This window comes from Spizellomyces punctatus (genome assembly GCF_000182565.1).
Source record: "Spizellomyces punctatus DAOM BR117 chromosome Unknown supercont1.18, whole genome shotgun sequence".
Lineage (NCBI taxonomy): Eukaryota > Fungi > Chytridiomycota > Chytridiomycetes > Spizellomycetales > Spizellomycetaceae > Spizellomyces > Spizellomyces punctatus.
In genome coordinates, this window is record NW_015971554.1 from 123,859 (window position 1) to 148,293 (window position 24,435).

Here is a 24,435-nt window from a genome sequence, read left to right on the forward strand (position 1 = left end):
TCATACTTGTGCGTTTGAAAGACTATATCCAATCTCTCGGCGTCCTCAGGACTTCTAAAAGCTCGGCCTCTGGGCTACCAGGCGTTGGCACATGTCCGTACTCCCAACGTGCAGTCAATGGTAGGGACATTAATACACTCTCAATACGCACTCCCGGCGTAGCGAGGCCAAACTTTGTTCCCCGATCATGAACCTAAGATAGTCGTGTTAGTTTGGACCGCAAAGCGCCAACATGCAGACGTAAACAAGTACCAGATTGAACTCTACATATCTCCCTCTGCGCAACTGCTGCCACAACTTGTTCTCTTTCGTGAAGGGCATATCCTTCCGCTTTTGTACAATCGGAACATACTGATCCACAAAACTTTCTCCACAGTCTTTGACAAAGGCAAAAATCTCTTCGGCGGGCCTGTCTTCCAGATCGTCAAAAAAGATTCCACCAATTCCTCTTCGTTCACCACGGTGCTTGACATCAAAGTACTCGTCACACCACTTTTTGAAGCGGGGGTAATAAGCTGTGTCGTGATTATCGCAAGCTTGTTTTATAATCTTATGAAAATGAATCGCATCTTCTTCAAATAGGTATGAGGGCGTCAGATCACACCCGCCACCAAACCACCATGCCACAGGTTCATCCCCGTTTTCTTCGACCAATTCAAAATATCGGTAATTGGCATGGACTGTCGGTGCCATCGGGTTATGAGGATGCATTACAAGGCTAATTCCGGCCACGAACATGTTATACGGTCCTTTATCAATTCCTTCTCGTTTGCGCGCGCGCATGTGCTGAAGCATGCCTTCTGGTGCTTTACTGGCCACAATGGAAATGTTTACTCCGGCCTTCTCAAACACCTTGCCGTCTTGAAGAACACATGAAACACCTTCACCACCTTCCTCCCGGATCCAAGCATCGTGGAAGAAACGGCCACCATTGGGACCTTCAAGTTCCTCTACAGCCGATGTTATTTTGTGCTGGAGATGGCGCACCAACTGCTCCATTTTGGCGCTCATCGGCTTCCGCAAGGCAGTCTAGCGAAAAGTCAAGAGCCACAGGTCAACCGATGTACCCAGTCGTTGCACATACTGCGATATGCGTACCTCTTCTTTCTGCTTGCTTGATGATTTACTTTGAACCCTGCCTTTCAGTTCCTCGGTCGCTTCGCAATCAATGGTTTTGTGCGAGATCTACATAGTACCAGTCAAGCGGCTTGCAGGTACACTAGAAGACAAACACGCATACCTGGTGCGCATAGATCCAACTACTTATACACACGACAGTAGTGCCCAGGATAATTGAAACCGATCGTTTCGCAGTTGGTCTTGCGGAGAAAGAGGGGAGAGTAGAGAGCGATGCCCGAGGATGTGATACCGTTGACGTGCGCCATGTGGAAGTCCATCTGGCAAGCGAATCAGTGTCCCGAATTAGGGCAAACTTGTAAAGTCGAGCTGTCTTACCCTGTGAAGCCCCGTTGTGTTTGGGCCCTTAAAGCTGAAAGAGATGTCGGATCGCCCCGACGGTGAGTTAGGAACTATGTGAAAGATGCCTAAATGATAGTGCCCCTAGCGCACCTGTGAAGAATAGTCGCATCTCAAATATCGACGCAAATCTGGTATGTCGAGCCTGACTTCCGGTTCACCGTTGGTTAGAACGCAACGGTGCTCTGCACACCGTCAAATGTCTTTTTATCTTGCGGGGCCGTACAAGGACGGGAAGCAAAGTAGAACGCATCATGACACACATTCAGTCAATATCACGTGGCTATCCACATTGTATTGCAAAAGATGAGATATCTGGCATCAATGCCAGTATGAAGAGCAGCCGACAAACTATACACTCATGGTATTATGTGATATCTTATGCCTAGGGATATTGAATGTTAACTGACACAAAATGATATGAGACTTTATCATTTCTTCCATACAGCCTTTTAAAGTCATCCGACACCACGTTCATCCCATGTAACGAAATGATGACCTTGGCAGACAATGGCAAAGGATAGCTGCTGAAGATCTCAATGCAATGTTGTACTCTTTGCTTATTCTATCCTAGTCATGCAATAAAAGATCCTTGCTCATTACATATATTTACAAAAAATAGGCACCAGAGCTATGTAGTGCCGCTTTCACCACTTTGCATTTGTTGATCAAAATCTGTGCTGCTTCAACGAACAGTACTTGTGGCGGTAATATACCGGTGGACTCGATGCTGACTGTTGTACGCCGCGTTGTTACGTGAGTAAAGGTTCAAGCGCGCCAAAGCATTCCATGGACTTACAGATGAAGTGATCACGAACACGAGTTAATCGCACTTTCTTTTCAAATTCAGCATGACGCAGCACCTCTCGGCTAACAGTATCTTTTCGCGGATTGACTACTTTAGCCTCTGGCTCCCCACTATCGTTCTGCTCGACCTCTACAACGCCTTTAGGGAAGCATTTTTGGAATTTGTAAGCTGAGTCCCCCGTTATGGGCTCTAGGATCTGAATGTCTGGCAGGAGACGGTATGAAGCCGTAGCTAGTGTTCCAAAGCAAAAGGGCAGGCAGCTTTAAGTATATATCCAAACCGACATGTGACAATTGCCGCTTACTGACCAACGGGCGACCACTTTGCATGTTCCTTTCCAATTCCCTTTTGACAGTGCAGCTCCATATCGATTTCCTACAAAATCATCAGCTCAGAACAAAATTGAGGCTAATGACAGGTCAAAAACAAACCTGTCCCGGCCGTAGCTTCGTAATCAAGATGTCATCTATAACCGGACGTATCGGATCATTTTTAAACTTCTCTGCCTGCTCTCCTTGCGGATCCCATTGTAAGTGAGAGGATAGCACTGATCATGACGTGGATATCACTCGTTATTACGATATCCCAGAGACCAAGTTCAAGTAATGACAAACGTTCTAACCACTTGAGTTTATGAATTTATCGCTGGGAAGTGCTGCCATCGGTGGTGCGTTGGGATTTTTGGAACATTGGATTTTCAGCTTCAGTACGACCGTATTGAGATCAGTCGGGGGATCGTCCGCTGAAATGGAGGCAGGACCTCGGTAAACAGTACAGTTGAAGCCGACCAATATGGCTACCCACCTCCTCGACGGAAATCGAATAACCGCGGATCAGCCTTAATGGGAATCAAACCCAATCGCTGTGCGAGGATCTCGTCGTGCATTATAGACGTGTTGTTCATGATGTAAACTTTCTCGATGGCCATCGTCGGTACCTTTATCGCCACCATAAGTCTAGGGAAACATTCTCCTTCCGCCTAATCATGCTTACTTCGCCAATCAAGATACGACGGAAAGCGTTTGCAATTGCGGCGTCTACGCCGATCATATCAAACTCCATGTCGTTCTTTCCAATGAAGCCTATAACTATCCGAAAGTTCTGGAACGCCATCAGCGACAAATTTTGATTATGAATAATCTACATGGTTTGAAATAATACCTCCTTGAATTTCGTTAGGTCCCAAGACAAATCCTCGTTCGGGAAAGTATGGGGGAAGTCCATTGAGGAAGGCTGTGCGGAAACTCTTTTTTTAAAACTCCACCAGAAAGCAGCAAGTTTCGAAGATAGCTTACATGGGCTACTCTATCCTTGTGCAGCACCACCCGAGTGCGCATCAGGTTGACAGCGTCCTGGTCATGCACAGCAGTCATGGCAGGAAATAATAAATAGAGATCAGTTGGAGGGCGAGCGGGAATGGAAAATGCCCAACTGTTCAACCAAAAACATTTCCAGCCTGGTTGGAGCCAGTGGCACAGTCGAGTCTGACTTTCACCGCTCTGTGCGAGTTTCTGCCCATCTGCCTTTTGGTTCTCGTTTCCCTTTGCTTCCACCATGTCGGCCGACGGACACGTACGTGATGCTTTGTCTGTTGGAGTGTGCCATTTTATTTACACTGTGGTTCTGGTGTTTGCAGCATCATCAGAAAAAGGTCAAGGCATCGGCGGAGGCTGTCGAGCGGCAGCGAGAGAAAAACCAAAAGAAGATTGCCGAGTACCGTGCCCTATGCGCACAAGTCCAACAGAAGGTAGCGCAGTCGGTCTCGTATTCTATCAGTGCATAACTTCGGCATTTGGGAACTTCGACAGCGCTAATATAAGTTGGATGGCGTAGCGTAACGACAAATCATATGACGACGAAACATTTCAGCTCACTACAAAACTACTTTCGATCAATCCGGAATATTACACAATGTGGAATCTTCGCCGCCAGATACTACTGGAGAAGTTCAAAATTGTGTAAGATGTAGGCGCATCTATACACGAATTACATTTTGGGAAACCAATATGCCCGCGTACAGGGGAGTCGAAAAGAAGGAAGCGCTGTGTTCATCCGAGTTGCGCTTTGCACAGGAAGGGCTCAAAGTTAATCCCAAGTCCTATTGGGTGTGGAATCATCGTCGGTGGATATTGGAGAATATGCCGAACCCTCCATGGGACCGAGAATTACGATTGCTGGAAGCAATGTTGGATCTAGATGCTAGAAACTGTAGGTCGCATGGTGAAGTGGATACGGGTTTTTCCGGAAAGCTAATGTACGCTTCCGAATCCTTCTCAGTTCACGGATGGAACTATCGACGTTACGTTGTGGCAAGGTCAAATAAACGAACACCTCAAGAAGAATTTGATTTTACGACAACCAAAATCAATCAGAACTTTTCAAATTATTCCGCCTGGCACCATCGTAGCAAGTTTTTGCCGCAAGCTTACATGGTGGAAGAGTTGACAAAGGTCATCGATGATGGTAATCTTGAGCTCCCCAGTCTGCAGCTATGCCTAAGGGGATATTGACCGCCAAATTGAAACAGAATTTGAACTTGTTCGGAACGCAATATATACGGAACCTGCTGATCAAAGTGCTTGGCTTTATCAGCGGTGGCTGCTGAGGTGAGCCCGGTATGTTACGCCATCAGTGATCATTTTTTAATGCCGACACTCTCCATGTAGTCTCAAAGCGGATGACGAGAAGAGGTGGAAAAATGAATTGCAATCAATCCAGGAACTGGTGGATTTGGAACCGGAGAGTCGATGTATGCTTCATTGTTGCTTTGCTATCATTGTCTCACGCCCCGAGTGGCTCACCTGATCATGTTGTGTAGGGGCTTTGATAACTCTGGTCCACATTATGGCGAAGCTACAGCTTCAAAAGGACGATGCATTGAAAATACTAGAAAAGCTTGAAGCCTTGGACCCATATCGGCGTGAATACTATGTGGATCTAGGTGAGTCTGGCAATGGTTTGAGGTCGATATGCGACATGAATGCTGACGAGCGTTGCCGATGAAGGGAAGCGAATCATGAATCCAACCAACCAACCACATGTGATTCAGGAGGGATCGCAATAGAATGTGCAAGCATCCGGTTCCATTCATAGGAGCTTCGGGTCCCCCCACGTTCCGAACGTGCTGCGGGCGAATGCGGTCGACATGGTCCCTTCATGGCTGCAACAACTCGATTGCAGGCGACATCCGCGCACTCTAGTCGTTTGCCCGTAATTGCCGAGGCGACGCTGCTGATTGGGCCTGCATGTTGGGCCACTCTAGCTCTTGCATTTCGGAGCCGTCTGTATGAAAGCGGGTGTGCGTGTTCATCGTGATCTCGGCAGAATATATATAGTTATGTATTAATGCAGCTCCGCCAATATCTAGTATTTTGTCTTCTGATAGCGGTAGCGCTACTTTGCCTAATATATCGATATCCATATGTAACCCCGCCCTCTCGCACCGGGTGCTACCGGTAGGTTGTTCGAGGTGACGACGAAACCGTCTTTTACTACTCCTAAGATGCCTGTTGCATTCCAGCCCCGACGCTGAAGCGGGAACGGTGGCTGGACTTATACTCCCACCCTTAGTTCTGGCAGCTTTGATTCTCCGCCTACCCGATGGAATCATGTTTGGTAGGGCAATTTACTCAACTCGAGTGCTCGTCATTATTTGTTTATCTCTTTGAATGGTAGCCTACCTATTACCGTTCCTCCGATTAAGCATATGGTTCAGCCTGCTTGAAGCTCTACCTATTCTTACCCAAGGATGGCGCAAACACTGGATTATGCTGTGGGCGATGGGATTCATTGTTCCGACTACGAGGCACAGTGCAGTCTATTATGGCGTTTTCGGTAAGGTCCCTCTGTCCATGCGATCGGTCACTGATGCTAATACATTGTTTACTTCTAGTCCAGCCATTTATGTTTCTTCTGGGCCTAGCGACGTTCAGAGGCACTTTGCATCTAGTTCTCACCCGATTTCGACGGAGCTTCACATTTGGAGAAGCGTTGGTGGTGACACAAACGTTGTCGCTGCTTTTCTTGGACGCTCTTGTTAGCACCTTGACCAAGGTGAAATCAAGCATCAACACATAAATACCTCCATCTCGACTAAAAGAATCTCTACCTCAGTTGCATCCGACGCGAGTACCACAGGAGATGAACATCGATCGTAGTGAAACCAATGTGTTCATGCATGCGCTGCTGTTCGGAATGCTATTGATTGGCGTCCTATTGGTTCCTTTGCTGAGAAAAATACGCGCCATCCGCTATCATGCAAGCCATCAGCAATTCGTTGCTCTTTCGATTGGATTTTATTGTGCCACCTTGGCGATCGTGCTTTTCTTGATAGCTCCGTGGACGCAGTTGTGTCTCGGAGCTGAACCTTTTACCTGGTCGGTGTCAGACGGCAAAGAGGGTGGCAACGTGGATAACTCATTAAATGCCTTCCATCACTTAGGGTGGTATACTTTATACTCACTCCTGGCGCATATCGTCTAGGCCTAATTGGTTATTGGGCACTGATTATCGCTATTGGGGTAACGGTGGCATATCAACACTTCCCAACGAGCACCTCGGATCTCGCGGTGTTAAACCTCAAACGAAAATACTTCCATGTGCTCGCTACTCTTATGTTTATTCCGGGATATATATTGGATGTACGTCTCGTTTTATGAGCTTGGGCGTCGGTCGTATTTAAACCGACACGACCTCTCCAGCCAGATTTCATGCATTTAGCATTTTCAGTTGCATTAAGCGCCCTCATTCTGTTGGAATATGTGCGACACTATCAAGTCTGGCCCATTGGGAAAGAGGTCAACGAATTTCTGAGTCATTTTCTGGACAAGAGAGATCGCGGTCCGGTCATTTTGTCGCACTTATATCTGCTCATTGGGTGTGCTCTCCCTGTATGGTTGAACAGGTGACATTCATATTGTCGGTCGCAGGCGCTAATCCACTCAAAGTCAATACTGACGTGTATGCTCCATTTCTAGAATACCCCAGGGACATAATTTGGCGGCCGTGAGCGGCATTTTGACTCTCGGCATTGGAGATACAATGGTGAGAATGGAAAGCCTCATCAGTTTTCCTTCAATAGCAACAGGTTTTTGACATGGCTAATGTCCCATTTTGTGCCGTTCCTAGGCTTCTATACACGGCAAGCGTTTTGGTCGCATTCGATGGCCGGGGACATCAAAGTCTGTCGAAGGCACAATGGCTTTTGCAATCACTGTCACCGTTACCTGCTGTCTGTTGGCCGGTATAGGTGGCGTGATAGTGGAGGGAGCCAAGCAGGTAAGTAATCGGACCCATCGAGCTGCAACAGATCCTACTCCTAATGATTCTCTTATACAGTGGTTGTCGGTGCTACTATGCATCCTGTTAAGCAGTAAGTTCTTCGCATGCCGGCTCAATAGCTTCTTTTTTCCAAATGTGTAACCATGTTTTGCATTCTTGCAGGCTTCCTGGAGGCTTTCTCTGATCAGAATGATAATCTTATCATTCCGCTATATAGTTTTGCATTACTTCATTTGTTTGTCTAACTTGCTTTAGTGTGGGGGTATTAAATATTTTTATTATGCGATAATGTTAAATTATTCAATTCACAACCATGTGCGATGTGTGTCTTGTGTTCAAGTGCAGGTCGCACGTTCGTGTCACGAACCAGCTATCTGTGCTGGCTGTTCGGATGGCTTTCGTCCAGCGAATTACTTAAAGCGTCGATGACTGAAGATCTTGAACTATAGCATTTGTCACCGCAGCATCCGTGAGGTTGGCCACTGGCTGCGTGGTGACGTCCAGTTGACTAAAACGTCGTAACAAATATGCAGGACCGTCATACGTAGATTTCTGGTGCTCTGGCACGTCCTCCATCACTCTTACGTCTACTGGCGGCGGGTGACAACGTATAATGATCGTCGGGAATTCGATGACAGTTTTGCCTCTCAATGCATCTCGAAGAGTGTCCTTTGGATTTATTGATAAGTAAATGGTTTGGTTGGCCTATGTCACATGGCATTAACAACCCGATCATGGCATGCGCGAATGAAAGGTATGCCTACAGGTACGTCGACCATCTTCATGTAGAAGAGCAAATTCTTCAATCCACGCTCGCAATACGGCTGTATTTGGTATCTTGTGACGGCGTTTCCTTCCTGCCCTTCAACATGTTTTGCGACAAGATCTTCCACCGTGTCGGTGTCCTTTACCCTAAAATGCACATTTTCAGAACAAGAATCCATAAGTTCCGGGTGATGTGATGACTTCTTATACCTATGATCCACGATTGTGACTTTACTCTCCTGAAAGTCCCATTCCACCGTCCAGGAAGTGAACTCACGTCTGAGACAAGGATTTGACAGGTAAGCCTTGTTCGCGTTCGATGTTGCATTACAAACAATGCCTCAAATATTGATTTTACTTCTGTATGTATATCGACTGATTTTGGTCATGTCTCTTCATTCCAGCGGGCATGAATTTTATCCGTATTCCTCGGCTTTTGCACTGCTTCGCCAAAACTCGTTGTCGCACGTTATGCGACTTGGAAGCGGAATGTAAGCGATCATTGTCCCGAGTAGCATTGTCTGCGGTACGATAAATATCTTCCAGAAAGGTGTAGTCTTCAAAGGATGACGATAAACGAATAGTTCACAACGCATTTAACGATATTACAATTGCCACGCACCACTCGTCATGTCATTCGCCGTATAGTCGGCAACTTTGATGAATTGAGTCTTATCCCGTTGCCCAGTACAGCCGCTTTGATCCTTGTGCGATCTGGAGCAAGCCAAGGAACAGGTTCGGCAGAGACAACCGGGACATTTATACTGAAGAAGGAAAAATGTTCAAAATAAGCGTCATTTTTACATTTCTTGACATTTTTGTTCCGAACCTTGTATGGATGAGCTTGACATACTTCGCAGAGAGAACTGGCTGTGCGTGCTGTAGGAGATGGCTCTTCCTGGTCATCAGACATGGTTATTGCCATATCACTGAGTTAGTTGACGTTCTGCTCAACTCATCCTGAGCACGTGACTAGTTCTTATTGCCATAGCAACTCGCATGCTCGCCTGACAAAGCGATCAGCAGCTGGGCTTCTTCCCCATCGACCTGCACCGGCATTCCCCCAATATTAGCGTGCCATTTACAGTTTGCGCCGCTGAAACGTCTTGCACTGGCTTCCTCTAAGAAGCGTCGAGCACTTTTCTAGGAGATTTTGAAGATCAAGTACCATGTTCAACTCGCCTTATCCACAAGGGAAGGGCGCGATGTCGTTCCGTGGTCAGACCCCTTTTGACGGTGAACGGGTGCACTCTCCAGCTTATTTCACCCCGGGGGAGAACTTCTCCTCACCGCGGCGCACACAGAGCCCTTCGAATGGGCACGCTGGGTCTATGTATGGGAGATCGCAGCAAGGATCGCAACATCAATATCAGCACAACAATCATGGAAACTTGTACGAGAACTTTCATGAGCAGAATGGGTCTCCGCCGCATCAGTCGGGAATGTATAGCCATTATGAATCACCATATCAACAGCCAAACTCGCACGATGAGCACGAGCTTGCACAGCACCAACCTGGCATGTATGCCGAACAGCAGCAGAGACACCAGCCTTCACAGGACGAGGGTCCCAAGTATGTACCATCATTTCTTACAGAAGCACTCTTGGGAAGCCCCAAAAAACGTCCCTCGCCAAGACTATATCAGGGGCTTCGAGATCGGAGGCGATCGTCGTCAGGAGCAGATGATTCAAGTAATGTGAGCACATCACCTAGACAGGAAGACGATTATATACCGAGAATGTCGCTATTTGTGGACGGCGCACGTTGCTACGGGCTTCCGTACACAGGATATGAGGATGCAGATGTCCACTCTGAGCCCACCTCCTGGGCCGAAAATAGCGTGGGCAGTAAAGGAGCGCGAACAAACTATACCCAAAGAGGACGTGACACAAGTGTTTCCCGATCGCTGCATGAGGAGGGAACGATGCTACCGGACACGCCAATGGATATGTCCCCACTGTCGGTCGGGTCGAGGAGCAGCGTGGCGCCAGATACCCCGACGCCCAATCCCCTTGGCAATACGGTAACCGTATTGGGGAGCCGCGATGTAGATCTATTATTACAGGAGTTTAGCAACCTTGGACGCATTATTAGCCACAAGAAGGGTAGAAACTGGATCGTCATTCGATATGCGGATCACAGTGCGGTGCGTGCGGCTCTCCGTCATGACAACACGTTATGGAACGACGAGGTCCTAGCAGTAAAATCTGGCGATACTGTCAATGCGTATGGGAGCGGCATCCGTTCTGCGGCACCAAGCCTGTCATCACCCATTGCGATTCCCGGGGCATTTGATTGGGCCACGTCCCCTGATGACGGTTCAGCCAATCCACCTTCCGAACCTGCTGCGGTACGGACAGAAGAAAACGGTCTGGCCAGTACTGTCAGCAATGATTTTGAGGACAAAAGCAATGGCGTCGCTCCAGGCGCAGAAGAGAAATATGCATCACCAGCTCCCCGTAAGGACGATATACTGCCTGTCACACCGCCAAAGTACGAATCGTGGCCTCCTGTCTACGATAATGCGCATGGAAATCGGATCAAGCCCGGCTATTTTTCGGATGGAGTTTTAGGATATGTTTATGACTTTCTGTTCGGATCCTAGTATTTGACGAGCGGCCATGCTGACTGTATATATCTAACTTACCACGCACCCAGCCCATCTCTACACTTAAAAATGTATACTGCCTGATAAACCTGGGTTTCTATCGGACTGAATCCTGATGTAATTCTATATTTGCTGCGGTCTTTCGTCGTTCTTCTTCTTCCATTTTCGCCTCCAGTATCGCCTTCTCTGCTTTGCGCCGATTTCTCGCCTCAAAGCTAATAAGAAAGAGTCATTACCTAGTTAGTGTATATGATAGCCCCGCAAAAGCCAATGGGAACCCACATTTTTCTGTGCTCGATAATCCTGTTCACAATAGAATCCGTGGTCAAGCCGACCTTTGGTGACTCAATTTGCACAAAGATACCAAGCTCTTTCGGTAGCTTCAGGGGCAGATTCATATGAGCAAACTTAACGAAACATCATATGCACGAACTCTTTCTTACACGGTAAGGGTCGCTACCATCAACGTCCAGATCAATGGCACTGCTACCATGCACAACAACTCCCACATTGTACACCTTTTCAAGAACATCCTTGGTTACACTATACGGGGCACCGATAATCACTTCGTCGACATACTAGTGAGAATAAATGCTGAGTAAACGAAATAAAACTGTAAGATGGAACAAATCGCATAAACTTACTCGGCAAGCCAAGACACTCAAAACTCGCTCGTGCAAGTTCATGATAGGGTAGTTTGAACCCTTAACAGCATGGACCGACCGATCATCATGTACCCCCACAAGGAGATAATCACCGAGCTCTTTGGCCTTTTTGAGGAACTCAATATGGCCTACATGGAACAGGTCAAATCCACCATCGACGTACACGACCTTGTCGCCTGGCTTCGGCTCTCGTCCTTCAGAAAACTGAACTATACGCCTAGTGGTTGGTAGAAAATGCGAGATGGCGGTAGTGGGTTGTGACTGTGATGAGCCCTACAGACGTACCATTGTAAGCGCATGACTCTAACGACGCATTCCATGGATTTACTATGCGAAACGCGTGCTTACCGCACTAAAGTTATCCAGATTTTCGGCATTACTATCAGCCCCAATAGACGGCCTCCTCCGTAAATGCTCCGTCGACATCAAAAGCATACGTCCAACAAGTTCTGTCGTTGACACCCCTTGGGTACGTTTGCATTCCTTATACCGGCCAGCGTCCTTCACCGCCTGATAACAGTCTGTCCCATCGGCCAAAGTCGTGATATCATCACCATGCACACAAAAATCGCATTCGTACTTGTCCAGCATGTCCACGTTGGTGAAGTATGGCGCATCCTTCACAACTTCGTCAACCCATTTGCATGCCGCCACCGCCGCGTATCTTTCGTCCTCCTTCATAACCGTAGGCCCCTTATGCTTTTCAATTTCCGCATCGGAGTGCACTCCTACCACTAGGTAGTCCCCAAACGCTTTTGCCTGTCTCAGAGCATTCGCATGCCCGTAATGCATCATGTCAAAGCATCCGTCTATGAAACACCGTAAGAGGATGGAATACCAACATTTTGCATAGAATAGACAGTGCACTTACCAACCCAAATACGTACGGGCTTTCTTTCCCCATTGCCGACGTCACGTTCGTTTGCCATTGTGCAATGAACAGGCAGGGATCTGGACGTCAAACTCAATTGACAGCTTGTTTGGCCGCACTTTCCAAACTTTGGGGTTGGATCACGTGCCTGATCTGATTACTTAAGTCTCGTCGTCCATAAAACAATTGTTTATTTTCTTTATTTTCAGTCTATCATTAATCTTTTCCGCAGTATCTCGCACATAATTCGCTTCCTGAAATATGGCATATGGGTACCATCAAAATCGAATGCCCTTTCACGCGCTGTGTATTCCATAAAAAGGCAGGTGAAAACACCACAGTCGTTGCCATTTAATTGCACCGGCACATTCTTTGGTCAGAAAGCAGGATTAGCGCGCTGTCCTAGTGTGCTGAACCGAGCGCCGGGCGGTGTACCTTAGGAACATGTTCGGTCCATTCGCTGAGATCCACAGTTGTTTTCTTCTTGTCCTTTGACTCCTGCTCCAAGTAATGTCTCAAGTTCTACATGTAATGAATAATTATATTTTACAGCACTTCTCAAATCATGCATCCCTCACCTTGAAGATGGACGAGTGTCCTCCATGCAACGAGTCGTAATATTCTAGGCGTTTTCGCTTAAAGTTGATCACGGCACAAGTCCAATGGTTGCCCAAGTGCACGGGCATGATGACATAATCCAGTGCAAAGATATCAAACTGCCCGACGATGAGCACATGTTGAAAGGTAGGGTTTTGCCGCTAGAATGATTACCTTCCGTGTCCATTTGCGCACCAGTCCATAATTTTGCGTCAGATACTTGTAGAAAAACGTGTTGAAGCAGTGTAGCTTAGGATATCGCGCCAGATCTTCCTTTGCCCGCGTCATGATCAGCTGGCCGTAGAAATTTATAACCTAGGAACAGAATCAGTCTTGCCGCACTGTCGATCCGATTCATCATGAAACCATAGTACCAACCTCATCATTGAGCCAATTCCCGTCCAGCAACGTCCGAATATCCGTTTTTGTCATATCAACATTAAAACCGGACACCACAACGGCAGTACCAGGTCCAGGGGCGAGAGCGCTTTCGATCTAAGAGAACATCAGCACTCAATGATTTCCAAAGAGCACAGAATAACTCTACCTGCATTTCTTGCTCCACAGAGAGAGCAGCAAACGGCTTTGTTCTTCTTGGGAACGCCTGGATTATAGCGGTCAGACCAAGAGTAGTACAATTGCCACCCATCGCATCACTAACCTCATCCCATTCATCTTCTGCAAAGTCCTTGAATTCCTGCAACTGCAGACACAGCCAAAGGTATACGGGTGAATTAGAAGCTCGTCCAGCTTTGAAGTCAGAAAGGACTCACATCTCGCTCAATCTGATTACGTTTGGACACGAGATCGGCATAGACGGGAGTCTCAGGTTTCGTTTCCAGCAATATTCCACTTCTACATACCAGTATCAAGTCATGTTAGAATATGCTCAAGGATCACTTGCGAGGACTGTAATACCGACAATCGTAAAGCTTCCTTAGCACGCTCGGTTAATGCTTTTAACATACGATCTTTGCCAACACGTGGTCCCTGGGAGCCGTTTCGAACCCTAAAAGACAGTCATCAAAACAACCTGCTCTCGTGAGGGGATGCGACTGAGCGGCTTACCTGATCCGCTTGGCAAAGTTGCGTGAACCTTAAACAACCACGATCGCGTAAAATGAGTCTCATATGTGAGCGTCTACTAAACACCGAGATTAAACTGACCATTTTCACAGGTATCTGGCTTAATGGTAGCACCTAAAGTTGAACGTCAGTACAATTTAACCCGGACCACCTTGTGGGGATGTCAACCGTACCAATGATTCTTGCATAGTGTTGGGGCATAGTGCTTTTGATCAGCTTCAAATGGGCGGCAGCATGGCGCGCTTTACGCTATCCGACATATATGTGAGTGATAGCTGCGATTTTCACAGTATCACGACCGTCGGGTACCTGGGAGCGAACCGCCGACCACAAGCGACTTTCCACGGTATCACGACCGTCAGGTGCCTTTCCAGTCTCTGCAAATACATTAGGTGCCGTGGCTAACGAACAGACGGCATCAAGACTACTTGGTGTTTTTACGGGACTGAAGGTATATTTTTCCCGTCGAACCGCCGACCACAAGCAACCCACATGGTCGCCCCCTCCCAACAGACCAAAGGTCCAGGAACGTGAAGAGCTGTCAGCTCCCCTACTGAAACTCTTTTCACCTCGAGTACCTCCAAAGGTACACCAAGATCTTATGCTAAATTTCGATGGGGGTAGCACGTCGCCGTCAACGTCTGAGTCCCGGCTCCGCTTCGCCCCCATGCGTGAGACGAGTTATACGAACAGGTGGATTTCCGAGAGCAATGCGCTGGAATATGATGCAACCTGGTAATCTGACAACAACGTTGTATCAGTCAAGAGCTACAAGATGCAAGAAGAAGATCGCCAAAAAGTCTAGGACGAGGTATTCGAGGTCCGTCCAGCAAACGTTATCCAAAACCCGTGACTCGTGACATTTCGCGCTTCGTTCAGTTCCACCCTGTAGGGCCCTTTTTCTTTCAACCATTTTGCACTGATTGAAGACGAGGATGCTGTAAGAACAATCGGAAACAATGGCTGAACATTCTTTTGTTAGCCCAGTGCTGTATTGATACCGGGCGAGCTCTGGGAGTCGTCACAACCAACACGTACGGAAAGACGCACAGAACCAATTGGTCGCGGCTCACTGAGACGGCTTTTCCCTAATGTCACAACAATTGATATGGTGCAATCGACCACGTTTGGTCGGCGCGCTGTGGAAAGGAACTCGCAACGAATCGAGGAATGTATAAAAGGATTTCATTTACAGCGTTTGCCCGCGGCACTTGTCCCTTATCCCAGGTTCAGCGTGCTCCTAGTTTATTGAGACCGAATGATCACCTTGGCCATCTATAGAGTATCAGGAACACCATATCTGTGCATGGCGTGCAGTTTCTGCATAATTATGAGTCTCGCTAGCTGAAATTGAGACCAAGAGTATGTTTCTTCCTATTTTATTGATTCCCACGAGCACTGCTATCTCTTGGAAGATTGAGAAATCAAATGAAAAAAAAAAAAACAAATAAAAATCAAGCGTCCGTGGCAGGAGGTTGCTCAGGCTCCGGAGTGGGAATCTCTAAAGCACCATATTTGTTATCTCAAGAATGATATCAACCAAGCGTAACATGCATACCTGGAGGAATCTGTTCAGGAGCCCAAACCTGCCCATGTGGTGGGGCTGGGATCATCATTGGCTGCTGGAAATGCGGTATCATTTCGGGAGGATATCCGGGCATCATCGGCGCTAGCCAAGAAGAAAAACGGTCATCACGATTTTGAACACGTAATAATCCATCGGCTTCATTCATTCCTCACCAGTTTGGTATATCGGTGGTGGGCTGCCCATGAATGCAGCAGGTACTGGTGATGATGCGACCGGGCGCGATTGGTAGCCGTCCGGTCGAAAGTGCCCACCTAAGAGGTGATCAATCATTGTACTGTGACCGGATGGCTTTCAGGAGTAACACGTACCATTTTCGTCACCGACGAAATTCCCTGGCTGTCCTTTTTGGTACATTCTCATGTTAGCGTTGGGGGGCGGAGGCACAAATTGTGGAGGATAAACCGGGGCGTGTGGTACAGGAGCGACAAAGCCGGGCGGAAACTGCCCTTGAGGAACCTAGAAGGCATTTTCAGCTGGGAAGACAAGATTTCGCTTCCTCACATAACGGAAATACATACCGGCATTATAAAAGTAGCCCCAGGAGGCATGCTCATACCTGGCATGCCTGGAACAAAAGGCCTGCCAATCATTGGCTTTGATTGCGTTGGGTCAATGAGAACATCATGTCTAAACAATGACAGGAAATGGTCCTTACCCGATACTGATAAGGTGGAACTGGGTATGGGAAGTATTGTTGAGGTTCCACCCCTTGTGGGTACATTTCTTCTCCATACTGAGGAACTGTGTTCACATGGCTAAAGTGAGGACATCGAATTACTCTGGACAACAAAGACTAGCTTACCATAATGCCCAGGCTTCGGCGAGCCATTGTTTTTCTGGAAACCCTTTCCGTATTGTTGCTTTCCTTGGTAACTGCCTTGATTCTTTCCAGTGCGCTTACCGCCAAAATAGGGCGACTGAATAGGGATTAGTCACATCACGACCCTGCCACGAGACAGCAGCGACATACCTTCTCTCCATGTTGAGGTGACTTATGCTGGGTCACCGGGGTGGCGGCCGCGGGAGCGGAAGATGGGGTAAACTCGAGGGCTGCCACGTTGAACTTGAATTCACTCTTTGTAGTAGCAGGAGGGGGAGCCGTATCTGATCCAGATTCCAGTTTTGTGGGTGCGACATTATCTTTTCCATCTTCTGATGCTGCCTTAAGGGTTGAGCCTCTCTCCGTTTCAGCTGATGCAGGTGACGTGCCGCGTCCGGACGATTGCGTGCGGGTTGCATCGTCTTTCGTGGTAACTGCTTTATTTTCCATTTTGCTGGGTCGAGAATCTGTATCCTCCTTTGAGGTCTCCAATTTAGCTTGAGGAAGTTTGGGGGATTCCTTCTCTCCGCTCTTGTGCAGAATCTCTTGTAAGTCTTCCGGCATTGGGGTCTTCAGCTGCATTCCGAATCAAGGCATCTTCAGTGCTCTGCATATTTTCCACCAGTCTCTATTGGTAATACCTTGAAAGATTTACTGAATGTTTTGAATTCTTCAACAATTTGATCCTTTTCTTGCTTCATTAACACTTGCTTCCGCTGCATCAGCATTTCCTTCTCACCAACAGCGAAGTCCTTGAAAAGTTTGGCAATGTGGGCGGCTAAATATCCACAATCACAATGAACACAATCAGACCCTCATTATGTTTAGAAGCCTTTGGTTAACACTTGTTCATCATACCTTCGACGGGATTGGGAGGCATTTCGGGTAAATCCGCATTTCCTGCCCCCTTCTAAGAATTGTAATCATCCTGGCTTTAGCAATTATAGTGGTAATTCTCCTTCCCGCGCAAATCTCACCTTCTGCGCCAGTTTCGTAAGCGCCGCAGCGCTTGCCCCATGCTTTCTGAGCGGTGACTGTCGTTGCTCAGTACTTTCCGACAACATCGCTTCCTTTTGCTGTTGTTTTCCAGCATTCTTATTTGCGTCCTGTTGAGATATTTTTGCCGGTATTGTGGATATCTCCTTGGCGACAGGTTCCCTTTTCTTCACATCCTTTGTGGAGGACGTCTCTCGCGTTGTTACACTGGAGGATGCTTCATTACGCTTTCCTTCCTTTGGCTGCTCAGCCTTCCCAGTGCTTGCCGCAGCCTTGCGTGCTCCAGGAGGAATGTATTTGCCAGGCTGCCGAATGACGGACGAATACCTGGCGTACGTCCGGTAAGTCATTAGTAAGAAAATATGAACATATCAGCGATCGTATAAAAATTGTACCTTTCCTCCTCATCGACATTTGCCGTGCTTATATCTAAACCACGTTCCTCGGCAATATGAGGGTTATTGACGGGGCCCTGCGGTGAAAAATTGTAAGTTTGCGGTGATATGAACCATACTGAAAGTAGCTGTCGTGCTTACCCTTTCGATTTCTCGTGCCAATCGAATCGCCTCAGCCTCGCGGCGCTTAAAATTGGGATCAGACTTATCTACAGTCGTGGTGTACAGATGCTCATCAAAGTCCGTTGTGACGCCGAAAAGCTTCTCGTTTGTGGCAAACTGATCCCACTCGCCAGCATGGCCAACTTCATCTTCAAGTCCGATGGCTGCGTCCGCCCCAGTATCCGGAGCCCACTTCTGAAGATGTCTCTCCCTGACAAGCCCCGAATGTCCACTGATCGTCGTATCGGTTTGGACTGTCAACAATAGGGAGTCAACTTCATGGAACCCGATCCAGACAGCAATCAAAAGTACCTTCTCGCTCTCCGGAAGCTTTCTGAGTAATCGACAGATCCAACGGGCGGGCACTGATACTACACACGTCTTTAGGCATAATGATCAGGTTTTTTATGGTGACGCCCTCGGAGCCATCGGACGTTTTTTTGATTGCCATCTTGAGTAGGACTCCCAAATCCTTACTCGTGGGCGATGCGCTATAAATGCCTTCGTATACTGTGCCATTGCGGACCTTGACCTCGACTTTCGTGCCCTGCAGTGGAAGAGGGTTAGCGCATCTTGACCTGTGCTGTCTCATGTATTGTTGCATACAATCATGTTCGCGAGGATGAACAAAAGTCTGGCATGTTGAATTTCAGCAGATGACTCGGACACCGTGTTGTCCTTTGGGAGTGGACGGTCGCGCGATGCTTGGGCGTGGCCCATCTGCCCAGATGGAGGTCCCCATTTGCTCTTGCCGCCCCTACTCGATGCCGAATACCAACTATGCTGTCAGCTATGATTTCCAAGTTGACTTTGTTTTAAGACCTTGTCGCAGTAACTTGCCTGCTATACTGCTGCTGTGAACCTCCGTGATGTACATCCGCGAATTCACGGCTGCCGTGGAAATCTTTACGAGTCCCTCCACCCCTGGGTCTTCCCCCGCTTCCTCCGCCAGCCCCCGTAGAGGCTTTCCTGTTCATATTGAAGACGCTTGAGGAGAGCAGGATTGCAAACAGGTAAAGAAAGTTTCAACCAGGGATGCTGTTGTTGGAGACGTGTTAACAAACACTGACAATTTGCCTCCAATTCAAGCTTGCACCTGTGGAAGAGAGGAAAAGATCCAGAGAATCGTGTGCAAACAAGGACGTGTAAAGGCGAGTGGGATTGTCACGAAATCAGCTCCAAGGCGCGGGGATGAAACAACAAAGCTTCACAAATGGGTAATGTAGGAATGGGGGTGGTGAGTCTCACAGCGTAACTGTTTGGGCGATCACTAGGGCACGTGTCACGACCTGAAGGATTGGCCTTGACTTTTCGCCTGCTTTCCTTTTTAGATTGCAATGCCGATTATTGGAATTGGAGTGGACACTTGCCATCTACCACACCTGCACTCGCTCCTAACGCGGCATTCTCCCTGGCGGCTAGTTCGCCGTATCTTTACAGTTCGAGAACGAGAATTATTTGAGCAGAACTTTGGCGCACTCGATTTACACAAACCCTTGTCGAAATATCCTAACCCTGAAGGGGGCCCACATTGGAACCGTATACCGCCCCCACAAAGAAGGCTCCTGTCATATTTGGGTGGCAGGTGAGCAAAGAGATGTCGTTTACACAAAAGTGTTCCTCTGACCTTTAAACACTCTCGTAGATGGGCGGCAAAAGAGGCCGCGTTCAAAGCCCTGTATCCTACTTATCACTTGCAATTCCGTGATGTTTCTATTCTTAAAGAACAAGGTTCGCATATCGATAACGTGTCTGTTGATGACACTCTGCATCGCTGATATAACTCAAATTCCGGCTTCAATTATGTAGGAGCGAAGCCCTGTATTGTCCTTTCTCCGGACATTGTAGAGGCTGCCAATGTATCGGCTAGCCATGTATCATTATCGCACGACGGCGAGATTGCTATGGCATATGTAGTATTTGAACGATCTTGCGATGAGCAAACCTGTGCCAAGCTCACGAAGCAATGAGCGCGTGCGCAACAAACGACACTCTCGCGCCATATCAAGGCTGCCAATACAAGTCCACAGTCCAGCAAAGCCTATGAGCCCATTTTGCACGGCACGGTCAAGTAATCTCATTGGCTACCGGTTCGCAGCTAAGGGACAACACCTTCGACCTGGAAACAGTAAATAATGGATCCTCTGGGAGTAAGCGCCTAGCCAACGAGCATATTTTAGAGCTTAAAGAACTCTGCGGGGCGATCTCGTTATGGGTCGTTGTGACTCGACGGACAGCCGATAGTGGATGCCTTGGAGCCCGGGGAAATGGCTTGCCATTATCGACACGCCATGCTCTAGTCTCCTTGGTTGAATAGAGACCAAGACTGCTTGCTGCACAGCATAAATGAAATCTTTCAACTAGCAGCTTTTGACCTATGGCGAGGTCCATCGCCGATTTCACGACGCTGCCCTACGTGGCTGCAATACCTAATATGACGGGTGTGAGTAATCGGCTGTTCTGTCATACTAGGAAATTGGACAACGACCCGGATTGGCGTCACCTTTTCCTGCAGACATCCATCTGTCTAGACATCGTATGCATCACAGGAAATAAGAACTAAAATGTAGATATATATGTATCATGTAAATTACATCCGGTGGTTGTGTATATTTGCAATACGATAAATGGCAAGCTTACAGCTAACTCCATTGATATCCAAGTTTCATCTGTCAAATGCTCGCGACAGACACTCATTCTGTCCCCAGCTCATTTGCGAGCGACGCAAGTCTTCACCATCCGTATTTACTCCATATGACAAGGATCGCCTTCCATATTACAATGATCCCAGTAAGCAGTATCGGCGGAGTAGATACGTTTCTCCACCCAAAGGTGCTACCCAAGAGAAACATCACCACAGTCAGTGCCAGCACAAATGCCAAGTTGCGCCACACCGCGAAACATCTGAGCCATTCGAAGCTGGGCAAATCCGGAAGCCCAGGATTCCTTCGTCGCAGAATAGCGTACTAAATTATAATGTCAGTTGAGTCGGTCATGCAGGCAGCAAACACCCTACTTTTGCAGATAATGCTAACCTGCTCATCAAGGTAATGCGCCAACGAGGTCCAGAACCATACCAACAGGGAGCTCTCGTATGTTTTCACCATTTTGCCTACACTGGCATCGGCAAAAATGGGAATATTATCCTTGCTACTCATACGAAGGCCTGCTTTCAACTATTCTCGGGGCAAAGGGTGTGATTAATACTTTATGAAAACATATAAGCAGGAACATGCTTGCACCTGGTCTCGGCCTCTACTCGTCAAAACTACAACTCCGTCGCTCCGAACCCTTTCTTCCGGTGCCAGTACGCCAGGTGCCACGCTCTTGAACACCACTTCCTCATGGCCAAGAAGCTCCTGGTCAGAGGCGGACGTGCGACGCGACGAGGGTGGTGATGCACCAAGTGTGCCTTGGCCAGTTGTCTTCCTGACAGGTTCAGGCACTTGTAGCTGTCCACTCCAAATTGCCACCGCTGCGTTGATCGTCGTCTCTAACCGAGTAATGTTTTTCCGTGCCGTCTCCTGATTTGCAGTTGTGATATTCTGCCGTGGTCTTAGTCGATCGTCTTCTCGGGGAAGGAATACGGACATATCGAGCCAGCCACTGGCTGTTCGGCCAGTACTGGGCCCTGCAGCTTTGTCTCCTTCCAGGTATATCTTCAGTCGTTCTCTACTATCAACGAGATTCCTAAGGAGTCCCGTCGCCTGCAGTCAACGCGTCAAAAAAGCGCACCACAACAAAAGTCTTATCACAATACTCACACTTTCCATCCCTAGATCTTTTTGTTCCGTACTGCGAGCCGGTTGGCCCCGGTCTGGGATGAATACTGGATAATCGTACTTTTCACCGATCTGCAGCATTTTTGACCGAAAATCGTACATTCTACTCAACGAGCCGTGGCTCGCATTGGAGTGCGGCTCATTCGGATCCGAATTACCCCCTGATCTATTAGATCGCAGTCTTAGATCTGATTCGTCCAACGAAAATATGGATGCCTCAATCGCACGAAGAGATTGAATCAACATGTCATCATTGAAAGCTGCGAACACCTTCTCGACCGCATTCAAATAGTTCTTGTTGAAGGTTTTCGTTCCAGCAACAGAGCTCACAGGCCGCACCGAAGAGTATACATCAAAACTCTTTGCGCGGTTCAGGAACCGTCCGAAAAGGACGGTGTAAAACATGAAGTTGTCTTGAATGAAAGGTGCCCTGACGAATTGTCACACAGTCAACAGGGAGCAAGCAAGACTTATAAACCAAACCAGGTCTCACCAGTTGCTCGAGTACTTTGCATCTGGAGACGATCGTTTCCAGGGTGTCACATACGTTAACCAGACATCAATAATCTTTCATGGTAAGGGATCAGTAAATTTCACACTCGAAAATTATCGGATGCCATTACCATTGAGATACTGTCATCTCGAGGCCAGTAATCAAAAGCCAATCGCAAGAACCAGTAAAAATTAGGCTGAAAGATTTGATATGCCCGCCTGTTTCAAAGCAGGATCAGTATGAAAAATCGGCTCAAACTGCATGGGATGGCATCTACATACACCCTCGCCGTAAGTAGTTCAGAAGACAGGTAATCCTGGTCACTGTCAGAGGTGCCTCGAAAGATTCGATAGAAGTCGGCCGACACAATCTGATTGATGAGCTGATCTATGCACACCATTTGGGTTTCGGTGGGCTTTACATAATTTCTAGTCTGGTTCCCAGGGACGAACGGTTAGGGGTCACAGGTTTCTGTTCACAAACGCAAAATAGAGAGTCTCACCGGCTGACCCAATTGGACTGGGCTAGAGAGGACGCCTGCGTCGTTCTGACACAACCAGAGTTCAACAAAAGCTCCAATCACGAACTCGGAGGCGAGACGCTTCTGCGACAAATCCAGCTCCCTATTCCATACGATATCAATGAACTTGGGTCTAATGGACTCTGATTACCAAATGGGCCTGCGTACCGAATGGTAAAGATGCTCAGATTATCATTCTCGCGCGATACTATTCGTGGGCTCCCTATTTGGCCTGGCTTTTCGTCGGTCTTCCAAAGATGCTCAACAGTGTGAACAGCGCGCGTAAAACTATCGCGCAGCTGATTTAACTCCCGTCCCATCTCTCCCAGTGGAGGGCGACCCATCGGTGCATTTCCCCGAGTATCCTGTCTTTTTCGCAGTCCAGACGCATCTGATAGTCCAGAATATCCATTGTATTCCTCTCCATTACTGGAGAGCGGCAAGAAGAAGTCCAGATACGCTTGAACTAGGTCAAAGAAAACAGGATTTAAGGACGATGAGGGCCTGTGTCCAGGTGAATCGACCTTCGCATCCCTCTGCCAGTGACCAGCAACAGCTTTAGGTAAATGAATGGCGGATAGGAGTCCGTGAGTGGGGGTGTTCGGTTGGTGTTTGGCGTGGTCGTAGGAGGATAGAGAGGCGGATTTCTGCGTCGCACATAAACTGAACATTTCGGTTAATAGTTGGCCACATGAAGTTATTCAGCAGAAGGAACTTGACTCACGCGAATGAAAAGATGTAGTACTCGAACATATCTGACGTGTATAATGAGACCAGAGCAGCTGGTGGTCATCATGATCGACAAACCGGAAACTTACTGAACACTATCTCAACTTTACTTGACTGTCCACCTTTTCTTGGGGACCCTACTGTAGGGCTTAAATTGCGTTGTTGAAGGAAGGGCTGCTGTCGCTGCTGTTCCAAACGAAAGTGGTTTTTATATATTGCTGGCAGCTGAGACCAGTCGGAGTTGCTGATAAGCCGACGGGAGGGGGCCTGGATTAATATAAATTATCAGCTGTACATTGATAGGTATTCTTGCGTCAAGCCAGGCTACCGGAAGCTGATCGAATTTTATCTCGTAAATCAGATCTCTCTGGTTAAGTTTGAGTAACGTGCGGAGAAATATGCCACTGGGATGTAAAAAGTGTAGAAAGTCCAAGCGCTCTTTTTCAGGTCGAGGGCGTAGGATATAACATGCTTCGGTGCCTCCTCCTGAAAACAGTTTCGCCGTGATTCTTGAGAGAAAGCGATGCAATGGCTTTGCACGTGTTGAGTCTGGATTGTCTTTCAGCCAAGCTTCGACCCCCTTAACAGCGACAAAAAAAGAGGGCAGGTCCGTGGCAGCGACTAATCGTGCAAGGGGATGATTTGGAGTGGCTTCCATTGTCGGCACGATGGTCGGAAGGAGTCCGCGAGATCGCGAGCTATTCCTTTCGATTTCTTGCTGGACGTTTGCGTAAACCGTGCAATGGTTGGAACCGGTTAAATCGGAAATGAAGTGACACTCTGGTCGGCATCT

General features: G+C 47.8%; 10 protein-coding genes across 10 annotated transcripts; 3 read left to right on the forward strand and 7 right to left on the reverse strand.

Moving 5' to 3' along the window:
• Positions 1–22: 22 nt before the first annotated feature.
• Positions 23–1,238, reverse strand: SPPG_07882 (coproporphyrinogen oxidase; the record flags this gene model as incomplete). Its single annotated transcript, XM_016756032.1, has 4 exons — positions 23–193; positions 253–1,029; positions 1,099–1,185; positions 1,233–1,238. 4 exons carry the CDS (start codon positions 1,236–1,238, stop codon positions 23–25), a joined length of 1,041 nt encoding a protein of 346 aa, XP_016604710.1.
• A 675-nt stretch (positions 1,239–1,913) lies between these two features.
• On the reverse strand, positions 1,914–3,692 carry SPPG_07883 (DNA-directed RNA polymerase core subunit RPC40). The gene is made up of 9 exons (XM_016756033.1): positions 3,580–3,692; positions 3,446–3,517; positions 3,278–3,385; positions 3,089–3,221; positions 2,907–3,026; positions 2,716–2,831; positions 2,593–2,659; positions 2,276–2,515; positions 1,914–2,210 (listed from the first exon to the last, which is right to left on the reverse strand). The coding sequence occupies exons 1-9, from the start codon at positions 3,655–3,657 to the stop codon at positions 2,086–2,088; spliced, it is 1,059 nt and encodes a 352-aa protein (XP_016604711.1). The 5' UTR covers positions 3,658–3,692; the 3' UTR covers positions 1,914–2,085.
• Positions 3,693–3,838: 146 nt separating this feature from the next.
• Positions 3,839–7,809, forward strand: SPPG_07884 (uncharacterized protein; the record flags this gene model as incomplete). Its single annotated transcript, XM_016756034.1, has 21 exons — positions 3,839–3,856; positions 3,921–4,031; positions 4,118–4,242; positions 4,305–4,492; positions 4,562–4,747; positions 4,812–4,890; positions 4,951–5,033; positions 5,103–5,225; positions 5,290–5,324; positions 5,378–5,582; positions 5,652–5,739; positions 5,805–5,899; positions 5,960–6,118; positions 6,177–6,337; positions 6,398–6,660; positions 6,726–6,924; positions 6,985–7,187; positions 7,261–7,327; positions 7,412–7,561; positions 7,622–7,655; positions 7,727–7,809. The coding sequence occupies 21 exons, from the start codon at positions 3,839–3,841 to the stop codon at positions 7,807–7,809; spliced, it is 2,655 nt and encodes an 884-aa protein (XP_016604712.1).
• Positions 7,810–7,978: 169 nt separating this feature from the next.
• Positions 7,979–9,242, reverse strand: SPPG_07885 (uncharacterized protein; the record flags this gene model as incomplete). Its single annotated transcript, XM_016756035.1, has 6 exons — positions 7,979–8,269; positions 8,329–8,476; positions 8,540–8,608; positions 8,688–8,886; positions 8,952–9,093; positions 9,159–9,242. The coding sequence occupies 6 exons, from the start codon at positions 9,240–9,242 to the stop codon at positions 7,979–7,981; spliced, it is 933 nt and encodes a 310-aa protein (XP_016604713.1).
• A 139-nt stretch (positions 9,243–9,381) lies between these two features.
• SPPG_07886 (uncharacterized protein) lies at positions 9,382–11,294 on the forward strand. The gene has a single exon (XM_016756036.1). It carries the CDS (start codon positions 9,499–9,501, stop codon positions 10,933–10,935), a length of 1,437 nt encoding a protein of 478 aa, XP_016604714.1. The 5' UTR covers positions 9,382–9,498; the 3' UTR covers positions 10,936–11,294.
• Positions 10,854–12,568, reverse strand: SPPG_07887 (uncharacterized protein). The gene is made up of 6 exons (XM_016756037.1): positions 12,475–12,568; positions 11,952–12,412; positions 11,583–11,876; positions 11,382–11,516; positions 11,221–11,318; positions 10,854–11,153 (listed from the first exon to the last, which is right to left on the reverse strand). Exons 1-6 carry the CDS (start codon positions 12,530–12,532, stop codon positions 11,036–11,038), a joined length of 1,164 nt encoding a protein of 387 aa, XP_016604715.1. The 5' UTR covers positions 12,533–12,568; the 3' UTR covers positions 10,854–11,035.
• A 39-nt stretch (positions 12,569–12,607) lies between these two features.
• On the reverse strand, positions 12,608–15,023 carry SPPG_07888 (uncharacterized protein). Its single transcript, XM_016756038.1, has 13 exons — positions 14,467–15,023; positions 14,331–14,406; positions 14,239–14,271; positions 14,140–14,167; positions 13,994–14,080; positions 13,845–13,926; positions 13,733–13,774; positions 13,619–13,675; positions 13,450–13,566; positions 13,246–13,386; positions 13,053–13,190; positions 12,910–12,996; positions 12,608–12,844 (listed from the first exon to the last, which is right to left on the reverse strand). Exons 1-13 carry the CDS (start codon positions 14,824–14,826, stop codon positions 12,680–12,682), a joined length of 1,413 nt encoding a protein of 470 aa, XP_016604716.1. The 5' UTR covers positions 14,827–15,023; the 3' UTR covers positions 12,608–12,679.
• Positions 15,024–15,334: 311 nt separating this feature from the next.
• Positions 15,335–19,336, reverse strand: SPPG_09512 (uncharacterized protein). The gene is made up of 17 exons (XM_016757683.1): positions 19,215–19,336; positions 18,959–19,156; positions 18,725–18,875; positions 18,431–18,665; positions 18,098–18,372; positions 17,957–18,033; positions 17,543–17,888; positions 17,424–17,475; positions 17,207–17,343; positions 16,716–17,141; positions 16,548–16,662; positions 16,401–16,486; positions 16,264–16,338; positions 16,054–16,201; positions 15,898–15,996; positions 15,716–15,826; positions 15,335–15,658 (listed from the first exon to the last, which is right to left on the reverse strand). The coding sequence occupies exons 2-17, from the start codon at positions 19,093–19,095 to the stop codon at positions 15,612–15,614; spliced, it is 2,517 nt and encodes an 838-aa protein (XP_016604717.1). The 5' UTR covers positions 19,096–19,156; positions 19,215–19,336; the 3' UTR covers positions 15,335–15,611.
• Positions 19,337–19,425: 89 nt separating this feature from the next.
• SPPG_07891 (phosphopantetheine-protein transferase domain) lies at positions 19,426–20,780 on the forward strand. Its single transcript, XM_016756039.1, has 3 exons — positions 19,426–19,703; positions 19,764–19,849; positions 19,928–20,780. The coding sequence occupies exons 1-3, from the start codon at positions 19,456–19,458 to the stop codon at positions 20,086–20,088; spliced, it is 495 nt and encodes a 164-aa protein (XP_016604718.1). The 5' UTR covers positions 19,426–19,455; the 3' UTR covers positions 20,089–20,780.
• Positions 20,670–24,397, reverse strand: SPPG_07892 (uncharacterized protein). Its single transcript, XM_016756040.1, has 12 exons — positions 23,971–24,397; positions 23,732–23,909; positions 23,638–23,668; positions 23,082–23,576; positions 22,896–23,016; positions 22,675–22,826; positions 22,524–22,611; positions 22,394–22,467; positions 21,883–22,330; positions 21,361–21,825; positions 21,154–21,294; positions 20,670–21,084 (listed from the first exon to the last, which is right to left on the reverse strand). Exons 1-12 carry the CDS (start codon positions 24,298–24,300, stop codon positions 20,851–20,853), a joined length of 2,757 nt encoding a protein of 918 aa, XP_016604719.1. The 5' UTR covers positions 24,301–24,397; the 3' UTR covers positions 20,670–20,850.
• Between the last annotated feature and the right edge of the window lie 38 nt (positions 24,398–24,435).